Genomic DNA, 14892 nt, shown 5'->3' on the forward strand with positions numbered 1-14892 from the left:
TACTACATGTGAGTCTGTGAACTGAACATCCTATTCTGAGATATGATTTACAACTAGCAGAAAGCCAATCTCTCATATGGTTGAGAAACAGAAAAAGTGAAATATGCAGAGCTTGCTAGAATTTGAAAAGTGTTCATTTTTACCATTTCATAGCTCCCAAAGCACCTGCAAGCTTTCAAATACTTGAGTAGATAAGTGTGGATGCAAGTAGGAAAGGTCATAAAATACCTGACATACAAAAATTCAAGATCTGAATGCTCACTAAGAAGTGTTTGGAAACCTCAGTCCCAGTCTTTGGCCCAAGCGGAATTTCATCAATACCTATCAGGAACGTGAAAAGGCAGCAGGCAACTTACTGCATTATATCATAAAAAGTGCATGCATGTGAACTCCCTGCCCACTGTGTGCTGCAGTCAGTGCAGCTGGGGCTGCACACTTGCCACAGTCATCCAGGCTCAATCCTTTAAATTCCCTGTCCCACATGGAGGTGGAGTGACACATGACAGCAATCAAATGCTCATAGTTCCACTGAAATTGAGTATTTTTTGCCTTGGATTTCACTGGAAGTGTTGCTAGATTTACAAGCTTGCTAACCCGCATTTTATTATTTGGAGCTAAAAGGAACTGCTGGACCTTTCCTTAAAACACGGAAACATGCATAAAATCAAGCAAATTGATTTTATTTGTCACAAGTTAACATTCACGAGCACAAATATAGATTTGGGTGTTTCCTTGGTTACTATTGCACATGGAATTTATCTACCCCAGACCCAGGAAAACCTCTATGATAAGAGAGATGTGTTATGAAAAAAGTTAAAATCTCAGAATAGAGTGCTCTCCATTTAGCATATAAATAATAGATTTTTTTTTTTTATTAAAATGAGCCAATGTGAGAAAAAAATATTATTTTTTTTTAAATTATGATATCTCTTCTCTGATGTTTGTTCTTTTCTCTTGGTTTAGGTGAAGTGGAATCCTCCCTGAAAAAAGGTTGGTCAGTTGGCTCACTATAGAGGGCAAATGTTTTGCAACCATTTTAAGAATTAACTAGTATATCCATGATATAGATTCTGTCATTAGTTACATGTCAGCCTACTAACAATGTAAGATGTTCTTTAACAAAATAATTAAATAAGAAACTCGAGCAATAATACTTGCTGTACTCTTTGCTGCTCTGTAAGAATTCTTGACAGTTTCATTATTACCCAGAAAACCTGAAAAATGTTCATAAAAAATAATAGAATTACAGAAATAATATTATCTGTACCCTTGCCCTGTATGTAGGACTCCTAATAATGCCAATATGACTTATGCGTATGTCTGGATAGAAATAATAATATAGAAAGAATATTTAGTGAGAAATAATGGTGAGGTGTTGTAAAAGCATTTTACCTTGTGCGAATGCAGAACCCTAAAAAAGGACTACTTCTGAATCTTCTAAAAATTACTTAGTTATCATTGAATTTTTAGAGCAGACAAGTGAAGCAAGTAGGATTTATAATATAAATCTTTTCAGACATGAAAATTGTTGTGCTGAAACATAAAACTTAAGTTCAACTTCTATTAAATCAAAATGAAAATGTATTAGAAGGCTTGAGATATCGGTGATAAGATGTAAAGCTTTTCAAAACTAGGGTGTGCTTTTTTCTCCAAACTGAGCACAGCTTGATAATAAGATGTGTAACCAGTCCTGTGTGATCTGAATTCGGTAATTCTCAATAGGTAAATGCCCATATTGAAGAATCTATCACCCCAGTTGGTGCTGAGATTACAATCGAGTTTTCTCTGAAGTTAATTGGAACTGGATCAGGCTTCTATTTAATGACACATTTTGTCAGTCTCAATAGGACCTCCAAGGAACTGAAGACCAGGACCAATTCTATGGATCATCCTTCATGTTAGGACTGAAGAAAACTTATAGTCAGTGTAGGAAAACATTCCATGTCTTTACGCCATCTGTAAGAATCTCAAAAGGGCTCAACATTGCCCCATCTCTTCTCCCAAAGAGAGAAATATATTGTTAGTTTTGCAGTGAGTGCAGAGTCTGAAGCTGTAGCGTGTTGCTGGCAGGGATTCCAAGGACGTGGGTAGAAGGCGTCTATTCACCGTGGGCCAGGGTAGCTGACCAGTCTGGGAGTACTGCAGAGGTACTTCATTACTGGGAAGGCTTAATCTATAAAAACGTTATGGACAACACTATGCTCAGCATTGCAGTGCCAGTTTCTTTGGAAATCAGTGACATACTCATCCCTTACACTTCACATTGGGACACTAGGCTGTAGAAATAGAATTCAGAGAAGCTTCAGAATAAACTGGAAGCTGCTTAAATTAGTCAGTTTAGGGGTGAGATGATTGATTTGACCTAAAAGTCTTCCATCCAAGGAGCTGAGTATCTAACTGTCAGCTTGAAATATTTTTCTCAGTATTTAAAGCTCACAACCCTGCTCTGGAGAAAAATGTCTGAGAAAGTCTTCTATCTTTGGGGTGAAGGAAATTGGCAAGGAGCTGGTGATTCCTCTGGAGCTGTTATCTTACAGGATAACTCATACACACAGATATGAAAGGGCCCAAATTCAAACATCCTTCATCTGCCTGAGGTATAAAACAGATTTTGAGTGGGGTTTTCCACTTCCTGGATGTGTGCTCAAGATCTTTCCCACCGTCTTTCAGAGGATAAGGAGTCCCATCCTTGTTTCCCCGCAACAAGTTTTTCTTGACTAGGGCTGATGAAAAAAGTGGTCTAAAATCCTTTCGGGGTATAGCTGTAAGCTTTCACATAGCAGCATCCTCAAATAACTTGTTACCATCTCCAGATGACCGGAGGTCTCCATTTCATCCTGGCAGCTAGGATCTGGCCTTGATTATACTTGATTTTATCACCTCTTTTTCTGGGTTACGGATATACAACATATGTGGCGTGAAGCCACCAGTCCCTTAGAAAGGCCAGTGCAGAGTATTGCACGTCTGCTCAGTGACAGGAAGCTGTGCGCTCCTCAGAGCTGCTACTGTCTCTCTTTGCAGACTTTCTCTTAAAATTGTGTAAACATCAAGGAGCTGAATTGCCTGGGTCTAAGCCTATACAGAAGTTTTCCGAGAGCTCTATGATAAAAAGTCTAGAGTCAACAGCTTTTTTTGCTTAGGCATAGCGAAATTTGCTCCCAGGGCTAAAGCTCATGAGCACAGAAGGCAAAGCCCTGGGAGGTGAGGCGAGGACTCAGAGGAGCTCATGCAGGTAGCACTCTCACAGACATCACGATCTGTTCCTCTGAGCACAAGGTGCACATCTCTCTGAGCAGCTTTTCCTAACTAATGTGTGCTGTCATGTCTATGGTCCAGAAATAAGAGTTCCAAATGAAAAGCTTTCTAAAACAAAACAAGACATTGCATCCGGGATTTTTCCCATGTAAATGCTGTTAGGGCTGGACCTAAAGGAGGGCCAGCTATACAAATGTGCAGTCTTTTGGATATTAAAATGTTAGCAGTTAGATCCACAAAAACAGAACCAAATTTTTAGGCTATGGGGTATTCTCTGCTTTGATTTAAAGGACCATTTCTGCATCAGAGTCCCTTCCATTCTGTGCAGCATTGTTATCTATAGCTTTGTGAATTATCCTTCTTTAGGCGGCTCATGGCATTTGAACATCCTAAACAAAAAAGTGTCGCAGTGAGATTGTGCAGTACACCACTACTGTCTCCAGAAGATGAACATTTTGACTTTTTGCACACATTTACAGGAAACCTCTCTCAAATTTCACCCTGGAAATATGCAGTATGATCGCTGAGCCTGATTTTTAAGAATTTGTGTTGGATCTAACCTACAGTTATTGTGGTATTCATGAATAGGCTGAGATTTTTTGAAAAATCTCCATACCTGTTTTTGGTGTAAGGACAAGCCTTCAATCTTTTGCTTTGTTGACTAGCAGATTTTATGAATGTTAATATGTTAGCACAAAATTTACTTTATAATGGAATATAGTAACTGAAAAAATAAGACGATTGCTAGTACCACAATACAACTACATATTGAAAAATATTCAAGGGGAGTGGTAAGGACACTGTGTAGTGATGAAGGAAGCAGAAAAAAGTGTGATGATAATTACGAGCCCAAAGAAAGCAAAGATCACCTTCCTAGAGATGGAAATTGAAAGAAAAGGTAATAAAAGTACAATAATGACAATGGGCTTGCACATGCAACAGGACTAATACCAGTTTCAGAATCCTTTAGAAAGGATGAAAATACCTCTCAAGTGCCTTTTGTTATTGCAATTATTTTTGCCAGTCCAAGTGTTATTACTAATATTTATCTTTAATAATTGGAAATGAGTGAACTTTTTATATTGTCCAGAAAAAAAAGTGTTCTTCAGTGGAGGTAATGAAAGATTATTCTGTAGAGGACTTTACAGTCTTTAACAATGCGTATTCTCAACATGCTAAAACTACAGAGCATTTTCACAAAAGATATTGAGAAACCCAATAACAGCTTTTTGCAGGCTTAATGTCTTTTGGATTCATTTCTTTCTAGAACAATGGTTGTGACTGACAATCTTGTTCATTTTTTCAGGGTTAGTTTAACCTTTAGAGACAAATCCAATTATTTGACAGCTGTATGTTTTCTGATATTTTGGTCCTTTTAACTAGAAAATATTGTTATAGAAAAAGAGAGAAATATGTATTATTTTTTGGTGGACATTACTGGCATCAGTTGTGAGTTTGGAAAAGAGCTGAGAAACCTGGTGCACACAATTGGAAATAATGATCTGTAAAATATAGGCAAGCGCAGACACTTCAGCATTGTCATCCGTGGTTAAAAATGTCATTATTAAACTGTCGTGGAACTTCACTCCAGTTTACATACGGGTAACTAAAAATCTAAAATCTGAATATGGATTCCTCATTTATCTAGCCAGAGCACGTCTGACAAGCTGTGCACATGTAGCAGTGGGCTTTGTATGTTAAAGTAGCATCTTCTGCTTCAAAACAGTTGATGCATTCTGGCTGGGAAACATGAATCTGGTCTACGGTCTTAGGAGTAAGTTGTTGGAAACCTTTGAAAAAGAATCTAAGGACAGAATTATTTATTTTTTTACTTTATACTTTGAAGTTTAGTAAACTGTTTTTGTAAGATATCCTTCCTTGATTTTATTTTTGGGCTTAGATTAAATCCTTTCTTTGTCTCTCTGTCTATCTCTTTCTCTTGCTCTCTCTTGAACTCCCTTTCACACACCTCCCCTGCCCACACATAAGTCACTATGTAAGTAATTTTCATTTCAATAAATACAATGAACTTAGAAAGCAGAGTAAGAAATAAAGCACTGTCATGGCACTGTTACCATCTCTGTGCTACCAAATAGGTCTTTATTGCCATAAGATTATTCTATATCAACAATCAAAAGAAACTTGATTTCCTTGAAGTAGAGATGGACCTCTAAATTTATGTGAGTTAGCCTATGTATGAGATAGATAGAAAGATGTATAAAACAGTTATATGAAAAGATCCTATTCTCCTTACTTGTCTGTAAAACTTTTTTTTAGAAAAATGCAGTTAACAAATCATAGATTAAAACAAGAAGCCACAAACAACAGAAATCTCTGTTGCAGGTTGCAAGAAACTTTGTTAATGACAAACAAACTTTTCAGCAAAGCACCTTATCCTTCTGTCTTCAATTAAATGAGAACATGGTTGCCTGAGTATTAGGCTGGTTATTAATATGCTGAAGACATACACATCACGCTCTTCTTAAAAGATGTGGCAACTTCTAAGGATACAGTTGGTTACAGTGATTTATCCTCAGCAGCTCAGGACAAGGTGCAGTTCCTCCAGACCTGTCTCCAGAAACTCACTCCCATTAACCCCCCCAAAGTTAAGACAATCAGAATTTATTCAGCACAAACTGTTAGTTCAGATCTGGGTATTAATCTGCACCACCAACAACAAAAAAAATGCTCCCAAAAATAAAGGTTCTCAGACCAGATATTTTCCTACAATTCCTTTTAAGAGTGATCAAGCAAACACCTGCAACAGATTTGCCTGGGAAAGGGGAGAGGTAGGAACAAGCTGCTTAGAGAAGACTGGTAGAGAATTTGCTAATTTGGATTTGAAATTGGTTTTGATATTATGGCCTGTATAAGCCTAAAAAGAACTGTTTTGGGTATTCAGACAGGGTAGGGAAAAACATACCAACAAATATTTAAGGTTTTAGTCCTTCAATTTATAATGTGTCAGATTGTTTTTATCTATTACGTACATAAGAATGGTTATATACGACGAGAGCAAAAGCCCAGTTCACCCGGTGGATGGGACAGAAGTCCTTATTGCTGCCCAAGAATGACCAATGCAAATGCTTCAGGAAGGGTATAAGAATTGTTAAAAATATAGTGATAATTTTCCAAAACAGTTCTTCATACTGTAGACATTTACCCCAGTCAGGGACTCCCTGAGCCATGGTGTCACTGAATTCAACAGGGACACAGTTCTTGCGTGGCTGTAATCCATCTAGCACCTTCACCTATTCAAAGAACGTGCATATCTAGTATTTTAAAGAGGTATCTCCAGTGTAGTTGACCAGCGATAGGACATGAGGAAATGGACTGAAGCTGTGTCAGGGGAAGTTCAGGTTGGACATTAGGAAAAGGTTCTTCACTGAGAGTGGTCAGTCACTGGAACAGGCTCCCCAAGAAAGTGGTCATGGCACCAAGCCTGTCAGAGTTCAAGGTGCATCTGGACGACGCTCTTAGTCATGTGGTTTAGTTTTAGGTAGTTCTGCGAGGAACAGGGAGTTGGACTTGATGGTCCTTATGGGTCCCTTCTAACTCGAGATATTCTATGACTCTATGACTCTATGACTTCCCATGAACCCACAGCTACAGACAGTATGTACTTTAATGTTAGGGAACAAAACCACCATGGCAGTAAGCTGCTGGAAGAAGTTAGGTTTCATAACAAGATTTTGAAGAAGACATTATTCTTTCCCAAATTCCCATGTGATTAATAATTAGTCCTACTCAGATATCTGATTCAGGTGAATAAACATAGCTGACTAGTGCCATTTTAGATACCACACAGTCTCAGATGTAGCATGGGACTGACAGTAATGACACAGGACCTATGGGAGAAGTGCACCCTTATGGGGTAGCTGGTGAATACCAGAGTACCTTAGGATGTTTAAAATGTCACCAGGTGCCCATTAAGATTCTTACCTTTAAAATTCTTTACTAAAAGGATTTTCTAAAGTTTAAATAACTCTAAGTTATATGTAAATAATCATTTGTTATTACTATAGTTTATATCAGAAGAATATCTGGAAAAATTCACATTGTTAACTAACAAGACAACTATTTCTGGGCAGAATACTGAAATTAGAACATCGTCTTTTATCATTTAGAAGTCCTTTTGTTATACAGGAAAACAAATTCGGAAAAATAAAGAAAACAAGTGGGTTTTCTGGAGGTAACATTCATGTTCCGAATACAGTTTCCAACCAAAAATAATTGAAATGGACTAAAGAAATTCAGAGTACCATAGATATAATCTGAAAACTGAGCTGCCAGTGTGGTTGTTACATGTGTGCCTTAGAAATTAATTACGCAGTTCCATTCATCCCTAAAGCATATATCTATTTGTAGTGGTAATGCCTTCTGAATTCAGTTTCTTTTATGTTGCCATATGGTAACGTTCACTTTTCTGTGTAAGAGTTGCTATTATAGATCTCTCTAAAAGGCTTTCACTCTCCCTAGGCTACATTTTACCGCAAAGCATTTTGCATAGCTTTGTGTAAAGCTATGAAAATCATTGACTGATTTAATTCTTAGACGTTAAACTGCTTTTCCAGATATGTATTTTTTGCATTGTGCATTTTTGTGGCATCCATTTCTGTTATTAATATTCTTTTAACAATTTCATCTTGTTTTACTTACTCTGTTCAATTCAGTAATAGCATATCCACTATAAAATAGCATTTTATAATGTAAAGAAAATATTTTCCATATTATCCAGATGAAACAAATTTATATACCACTAGGGAATAGGGATGTTCAGTTATAGTTCTTTTGTCTGTTGAAGAATAGTGATTGGGTTTCAACTTGAGTTGAAACATTTTATTCCAAACTTGCCAGCTGTCTTTCAAAAGATATACACAGAACTTTGAACCACAAGGCTAGCAGGAATCCTGGGCAGAAGTATAGCAGCACAGAGGTCTGCAGCTGTTTAAGCTACCCTCTTAAATCAGGGGAAACCTTAAGCGAAGCTATCCATGTTATCTCGGTGGAAATCTTCGTTTGTGCCCCAGCAGTGGACCATTGGGGAGGTTCTCACTCTACAAGAAGAGGGGAGTGTTAGGTAGCTGTCCCCCTGGCTGGGAGCCTGCTGTGCCTGAGACAGAGCAAATGCCTCACCTGGTAAGAGAGAGGGTCATCCAAAACTCCGTTAAACCCACAGCACCAAAACTGGGGGTCCTGCATGTTTCTGAGAGAACTCAAAACCCTTCACAGCTACTGCGGTGCCAAGGAGAGGATATAGAAAGTGGAGTCCCATGCTCATGACCCACAGCAACAGTATCACTCTTCTGCATGCCAAGCCCCTAAAAAAATCAGTTGAATCTAGAAGTGATAGAATTTATAGGACTATATATTTGCAGACTAATACATTAAGGTAGGATCTGCAGAGTTGGTGTTTTTTAAAGCTGAGCAGAGGAGATGTGGTTAGTCTTGCGATTTCTTTATTCTATTTTTTCCCTCTTTCACCAAAAAAAAACCACCCCTATTGAATAGATTTATATGCAAAAAGATTTCTTTGATGCTAATCAAGATTAGATATTTTATGTATTACTGTATGTCATTTTGCTCTACTTAGAGGTCTACAATATTTGTCTGCATTTCATCTGCATAAAATGACATTCAATTAAATGCAGGCTCTGATAAAATTGATTATGAAAAACATAATTTAAAACTGGTCCAATAACAAGTTTGCAGGCTGGAATCCATAAAGAGAAACATGTCAAGACAATTTTACTTTCCACAGAAGGAGAAGAAAAGAAAAACCTGGTTTTGATCACATGGCTCTATCTCTGATTCGTTAGGTTTGGGGTTTCTTGTGGTTATTTTTTTTTTGTTGTTTTTTAATCAAAGTGTAATTAGCATTCCTTTTACATTTCAGAACCAATCTATAGAACTGCACTCTAAGAGTGCAAAAAACAGCCTTAACGTATTTATATACTTGGAATAAAAATTACTCGTATGTAAGAAATGTTTAGTGTTGAAGATCTTTTAGTATCTTCCACTTCTAATTCTTTCAAAAGTCCAGTCATTAAAATTCCTCCATATAAAACAGTCTGTATATGGTCTTCCTGAAGGATGCCAGTGCTGTTTACAGGATAGCTACTCAAAGATAGTTGCAAGTACCCTCCTCCCCTTAAAAACCTTTCTGTTAAGATATTGCTTTTCTGCTGCAAATGGAAACCTTACCAGAGCGAAAAGTAAACCCAAAACATAAAATCAGTTAGGCTTTAGGAAGAAAAGAAATGGTTGTGCACTGTGTCAAGTTCCATTTGCCTTGGTAAACTGAGGCTTTCAAGCTGGAATTAACTACAACCATTTCTGGTTTTTGATAGAGGATATAGTAGAACTTTTGAATTTATCTCAAAGAAACAAATGTTAAGAGAACTATGTAACAGTTCCCATGTTTACAGCTAATTCTTCAGCCTTGGGGACTTCTATCAAACTTTCCCTCTCATCTCAGCTTTTCATGAAAAATAAATATTTTCCAAAGTTGATGAAAGACAATTTTGTATGGAAAGAGTTTGTGGGATTTAGTTTTTAAGCAGCCCTGCTAGATATACGAAAATGCCCAAACATATAAAAACGAAGGGGAAAGGTTAACAACACCAATCAATGATTTTGTGATAAAACTGTTTTAATAAATACATAGTAATATAATGACACACTTTTACTCACCACTAATTGCTAAAGCTATTTTATTCTACAGCAGAAGGAATACTATTTCAAACATAGCAATATGGAAAAATAGGTAAATATTTAATCCTCTTTAACATAATGAGAAAAGGAGGAGTGGAGTAAGTTCAGTTTAGAAAGCTGGAGATTATGAAAGAGTCTTATAATAAAATCTTTACATGGGCTGGGATGTTTTCCTGTTATGAGAATAACATGCACACTGTTCTGAAAATGCCTTCCTCACAATGCATCTCTTTCGCTGTGTAGTCTTGTAAAAATAAAAATAAGATAAAACATCATCCTGGAATCATCCCTCAGCAAGACAATGAAGATGTCAGCAGGTCACCTACAGTGCATTTCTATTATAGTCCAGTGAAACTACAACAGTGTGGAAACAATTGAATCTCTTTTGAACTGGAATTTAGTTTATTAATTTTTGTCCTATTCTGGCTTTGTAAAGAAGGCTTAACATATATCTGGAAGGCTATGTTAAATCCCTGTATTCTTGAGGAAACATAAAGCCTACTTGTTTGCTGTATGCTACTTCAGAGAGGTAAATTATTCTGAAATATTTGAGGGCCACATTCTCTGTATCTCTGTATCTGGCTGTTTAGTGATGCCAAAGTATCAAGTGGCAGGAATAAAGGCAACTAAGGTGAAGTAGCTGAGATTTGCTGAATAAGTTTAAAACCAATCAATGTCACTTCACAGCAACATTTATAGTTTAAAACAACATGTTGTTTTGCATAAATATACAGCAGAGCAGAGGGAAGAATGAGAAATGGTCTTCTGTGACCACTGTCAAAAGTCTTATACAGCAAATGAAAGAGATGTTGTATAAAGAAAAAAAAAGAAAAGAAAAAAGAAACCCTCATTCTCACTCTAAATTGTAGTTGTGATTTCCAAAAAGATGGATAAACAATTTTGAAACCGTACCGAAGGGGCACTGTGGCCTGGTATCTCACACTTTGGATGAGCACACAAACCATTCAGGATTTTCATCAGTAAGAGGCAATTCATCTCTTTTCACATTTTCATGAAAGATCTTAGACACATGACTTCAGGAAAAGTTGTTCTATACCCCACCCTGAAGTTGCTATGAATCCTCAGAACAGGGCAAGATCTAAGAAAACACTGGGGTTAAGACTGTGCTACTAGCAAGCTAGAATGAAAGTCACCTAAATTAGCCATATGTGTCGCTCAGATTTTCCAACACAATGTTAGTACTTAAATCCTTCTGTTACACTGTCTCTGGTTCCTGGATATAAGCATAATACACCAATTTAATTCCCCAATTAAATGTTTTCTGGGTTTTTTCTTTCCTCATGGTTTTTTTCTTGTTGCAAAATTTGGTTTTTTTCCTCTAGAGTACAGCTACATGATGTATTAGTAGTTAGCTGAAAGTTGCTCTAATGCACAAATTCCTTTATTCTCTTCCTAGCCCCACAAGGATAACTGTCACCCTCACCAGCTGGTGCTACCTAGATTAAAAATAGACATCAGCTGCACAACTGCAAATTTCTCCTGGGGATATCAGCAGCAAGAGAGCTGACTAATATTCTTCATATAGACAGCTTCTAGAAACACATTAGAAACGACATCCCTCTCATCTTCTAAAGCTCTTAACACCACTCACTTTTGCCTTGCCCTCAGTATCTATTGCCAGCAACTCTTCAGGATAATCAGCTGTCTGCTACCAACTAGTCTTGATAAACTAGCAGGGATATAGCCCCCTTAAATTGCTGGCAATAGCTGTAAAGGTTTTGACTGCTCAAAAGCAAATTATTAACCTCTGTTTCATCAGGACTCTGAATAGGACTTTTTCCTTTTCACACTTAGATAATTATAAGAGAAAGCATGTCAAAGCACTGAAGGTGTATATCGCTGTGTTGCCTATAAGAGATTATGAAAAAGACTACCAACTGGTAAAATTTGCTTAGAAAGAACAATGTATTGTCATTTGAAGTGAAATTCCGTCTGTTCAATTATACCTTTAAAACAGTAGATACATTAAACCTGTGTTTCATCCTCACTACCCTAGTTAAGTAGAAACAGGATAGCTTTAAGTATGAGGGGGAAATATTGAATGTCGGGGATCAAAGTTAAATTCCCAGTTCTTTTGCTGACTTTCTGGATTACCTCGAGTAAAGCATTCTTGTGTTTCAGATGGGGACAATAACCTCTTTTTTTCTCACTTACCCTCTCATATCATTGACATTTTTTATTTGGTTGCTTGTTTTTTTTAAGGTATATTTCATCTGTAAGATGGAAACTCAGCAGAGGGTGGGGTCTAAGAGCTGTTTTAGCAATGCCAGATTGCTACTCACCACTTCATCCTCTAATGAAGCAAGATGCAAGGCTGTGCTTTCCCTCTAAGAGAAGGAATGTAGCCCTCTTAAAGTTTGAACTCCTGTGTTACAGAGATGGGGTATTATATCATGTTATATCTCCATCTGGTACCTAAAGCAATTCATGGGGGCTGAGGCCCGTAGGTGCTATCATAATACAATACAGTTAAAATAGCTAAGAATAACACTATATGTTTTACTATGTTAAACAAGGAGATAATAAAACCTCAAAATCAGAAATATGACAGCAGACAAAGACAGGAACTCTGTTTCAGGCACCAGGAGAATCTCCTCATGCCTTACCATGAGGAGCTGTGCTCTTTGTTCACACTGATGTAAGCCTGCACAGTGCTGCACCGCTGGCTCACACGGATTAGGGGACTGTATTTTTTTCTTTCTGCCACCTCGATCTTCCCATATCTGGGACTTCATAGTGTATACCCAGTGCTGGGCTCTTGTTAGACACTGTGAACTGCTGTTAATGAAAGTTAGCTGCTTGAGGGGTGGGGGAAGCTAATGCCCAAACTGCATGTTCAGCAGGGATTTTCAGTAAGACCACCTGCAATACTGATTCTCAGCTGATTGTGAGGGCCTGCTTTAGGTCAACAGTACATAGATACATTGGCCTGCTAACAATGTAGTTGAATATATCTCCTTTCAGCATCTTGAAATGGTCAGTGAGAAGACTACTAGCTTCCCTTCTTGGAGTTATTTAAAATAATCACCCTGCATGTTCTGCACAAGACCCAAGGTCTAGGGAAGTTGGTGTCAAGCAGTATCCATATTTAAGGAGATAAAGTACTTATCCATTCAAAACCCAAGAAAGGCAAGGGGAAAGATAATTTTTCATGTGTGCTTGATAACCAAAGAAAACAAACAATGAAATACAGCTTTTAAAATACATATTCCCTTACAATAATTTAATAAACCATGCTGTCATCTCATAAAGAATCAGGATGGTTGCCGTGGTGACGCAGATTATCCTTGCTGCTTCTCAATTCTGTCATTTTTCTAAACACGAATTCATAATATTTAGGATTTATTAACAATGTGTCACATTGATAAAGATAAATTATATGCTTTAAACTGGCCATGTAAGTCTTCTATGATATTATAGCTGCTTTGTCAAATTAGCAGTAAGATATGATGTGATTACTAGAAAATTAAAGCTATTTGTCATAAAGGATGAGGCAGAGAGTATTAAAACTCTCAGAACAGAAAAAATCTCCAATAATCTAATGTGTTTCCTTATTTTTTAAGTATTTTGGAGCTAGCAAAGAGTCACTATTTTCTGCCTTGTAAATTATCAAGATCAGCATATATTGAGACTAGATTTATTTGTGCTGGGAAGATTTAGGTTGTAATGTACCAGAATTGATGTGTTCCATGCTGCAATTTTTTATGATGGTTCAAACTATAATGGGGAGCTTGTGAAGATATCTTAATGATATAAAAACATACACACACACTTATGCATTACGAAGATGTGTTTCACTCCAAGGAATTTGTGTAGGTTTTTTTGTGATGTGTGGTATCCTAATTGTAGCAGCAAGTTAGATGAGAATTTCAGTGCTGCTGTCTAGAAAATATTTTTTGGTGTACCTTACTGAAGTGTTTGTGTCAAGTAAACTTCACTGCTGATACAACGTGGGGCTGATTTAGATGGCCAGATTGCTCCATATATATTCTGCAGTTAAACTAGCAATAAATTAACTAAAACCACAGTAATTTTAAAAGGACTCTTTTTTTTTTTGAAATAACAAAGATTTATACTTATTTTTTCAATAAAAAGAGGCCTATTTTCTGTAGTGAGACACATAATAGGTCATGGGAACCCAGCAGAACTGAGGCATTTTAAAGCAAGCAAGGAATATGTGTCCCTGTAGATGACTGCCTGAAGAATGTGATTTATCACCTAGTGGGCCATATTCATCTCTGTGTGTAGGACGACCTCTTGAGCTGGGTGAGATATGTCTCCACTGTATGTTGCAATGCAGAGAAAGTGACTCAGCTTTCTTTAAATGCACTAAGTCACAATTTGGAGGCAGTCTGGAGCAGCAGCATGTAGAACCACCCAGATGTGGTCAGAATCAGGAAGCTATCCTCCAGCTGTTCTTGTATTGCACCATTCCTAACACTTACGCTACCTAAAATAGTTTAAGCATCCTTTAAGCAGAACAGGGGGGAAAAGTTTGAAAATCCAGCAACTAGATTCTCTCAGTTGATAGAAAAAAAATCCTCACATAGTTGCAGAAAGAAAAATAATTCAGGCTCAGCTGAAACACAGTAAATCAATATGGCATGATTTCTTCCTAATCGCAGCCTTTGAGGTTTATAGAACAAGAAATGAACTACACTCCCAGGCTGCAAAGAATAAGGTGAAAACTGAAGATAAAGTCCTTTTAGCTTAATGACATCATATAATTAGCTTAGTTATACTGCCATACATAAGTGACTAACAGTGATATGTATTTTGGCTTTTATTATCCTTTATCTTAGTGAAGTAATGCTCTCTCTATCTGAAGACAATATAGGCTGATGCCATAGAACAGTTAAGTTTCTTGCAAACCAGACACAATCATTCAGATGGCAAATACTA

At 37.1% G+C, this 14892-nt stretch overlaps 1 protein-coding gene across 21 annotated transcripts in view; it reads left to right on the plus strand.

Annotated features, from left to right (window-relative positions):
• The window catches only part of TRDN (triadin), a 254540-nt gene that overhangs the window by 52075 nt on the left and 187573 nt on the right, over positions 1 to 14892 (plus strand). For all 21 annotated transcript variants that reach the window (XM_068416426.1, XM_068416449.1, XM_068416442.1 and 18 more), the window contains one exon: positions 964 to 990. In XM_068416426.1, the coding sequence (XP_068272527.1) occupies positions 964 to 990 (27 nt within the window). The remainder of the gene's footprint in view (positions 1 to 963; positions 991 to 14892) is intronic.

Source organism: Nyctibius grandis, chromosome 1 (assembly GCF_013368605.1).
Source record: "Nyctibius grandis isolate bNycGra1 chromosome 1, bNycGra1.pri, whole genome shotgun sequence".
Classification (NCBI taxonomy): Eukaryota; Metazoa; Chordata; class Aves; order Nyctibiiformes; family Nyctibiidae; genus Nyctibius; species Nyctibius grandis.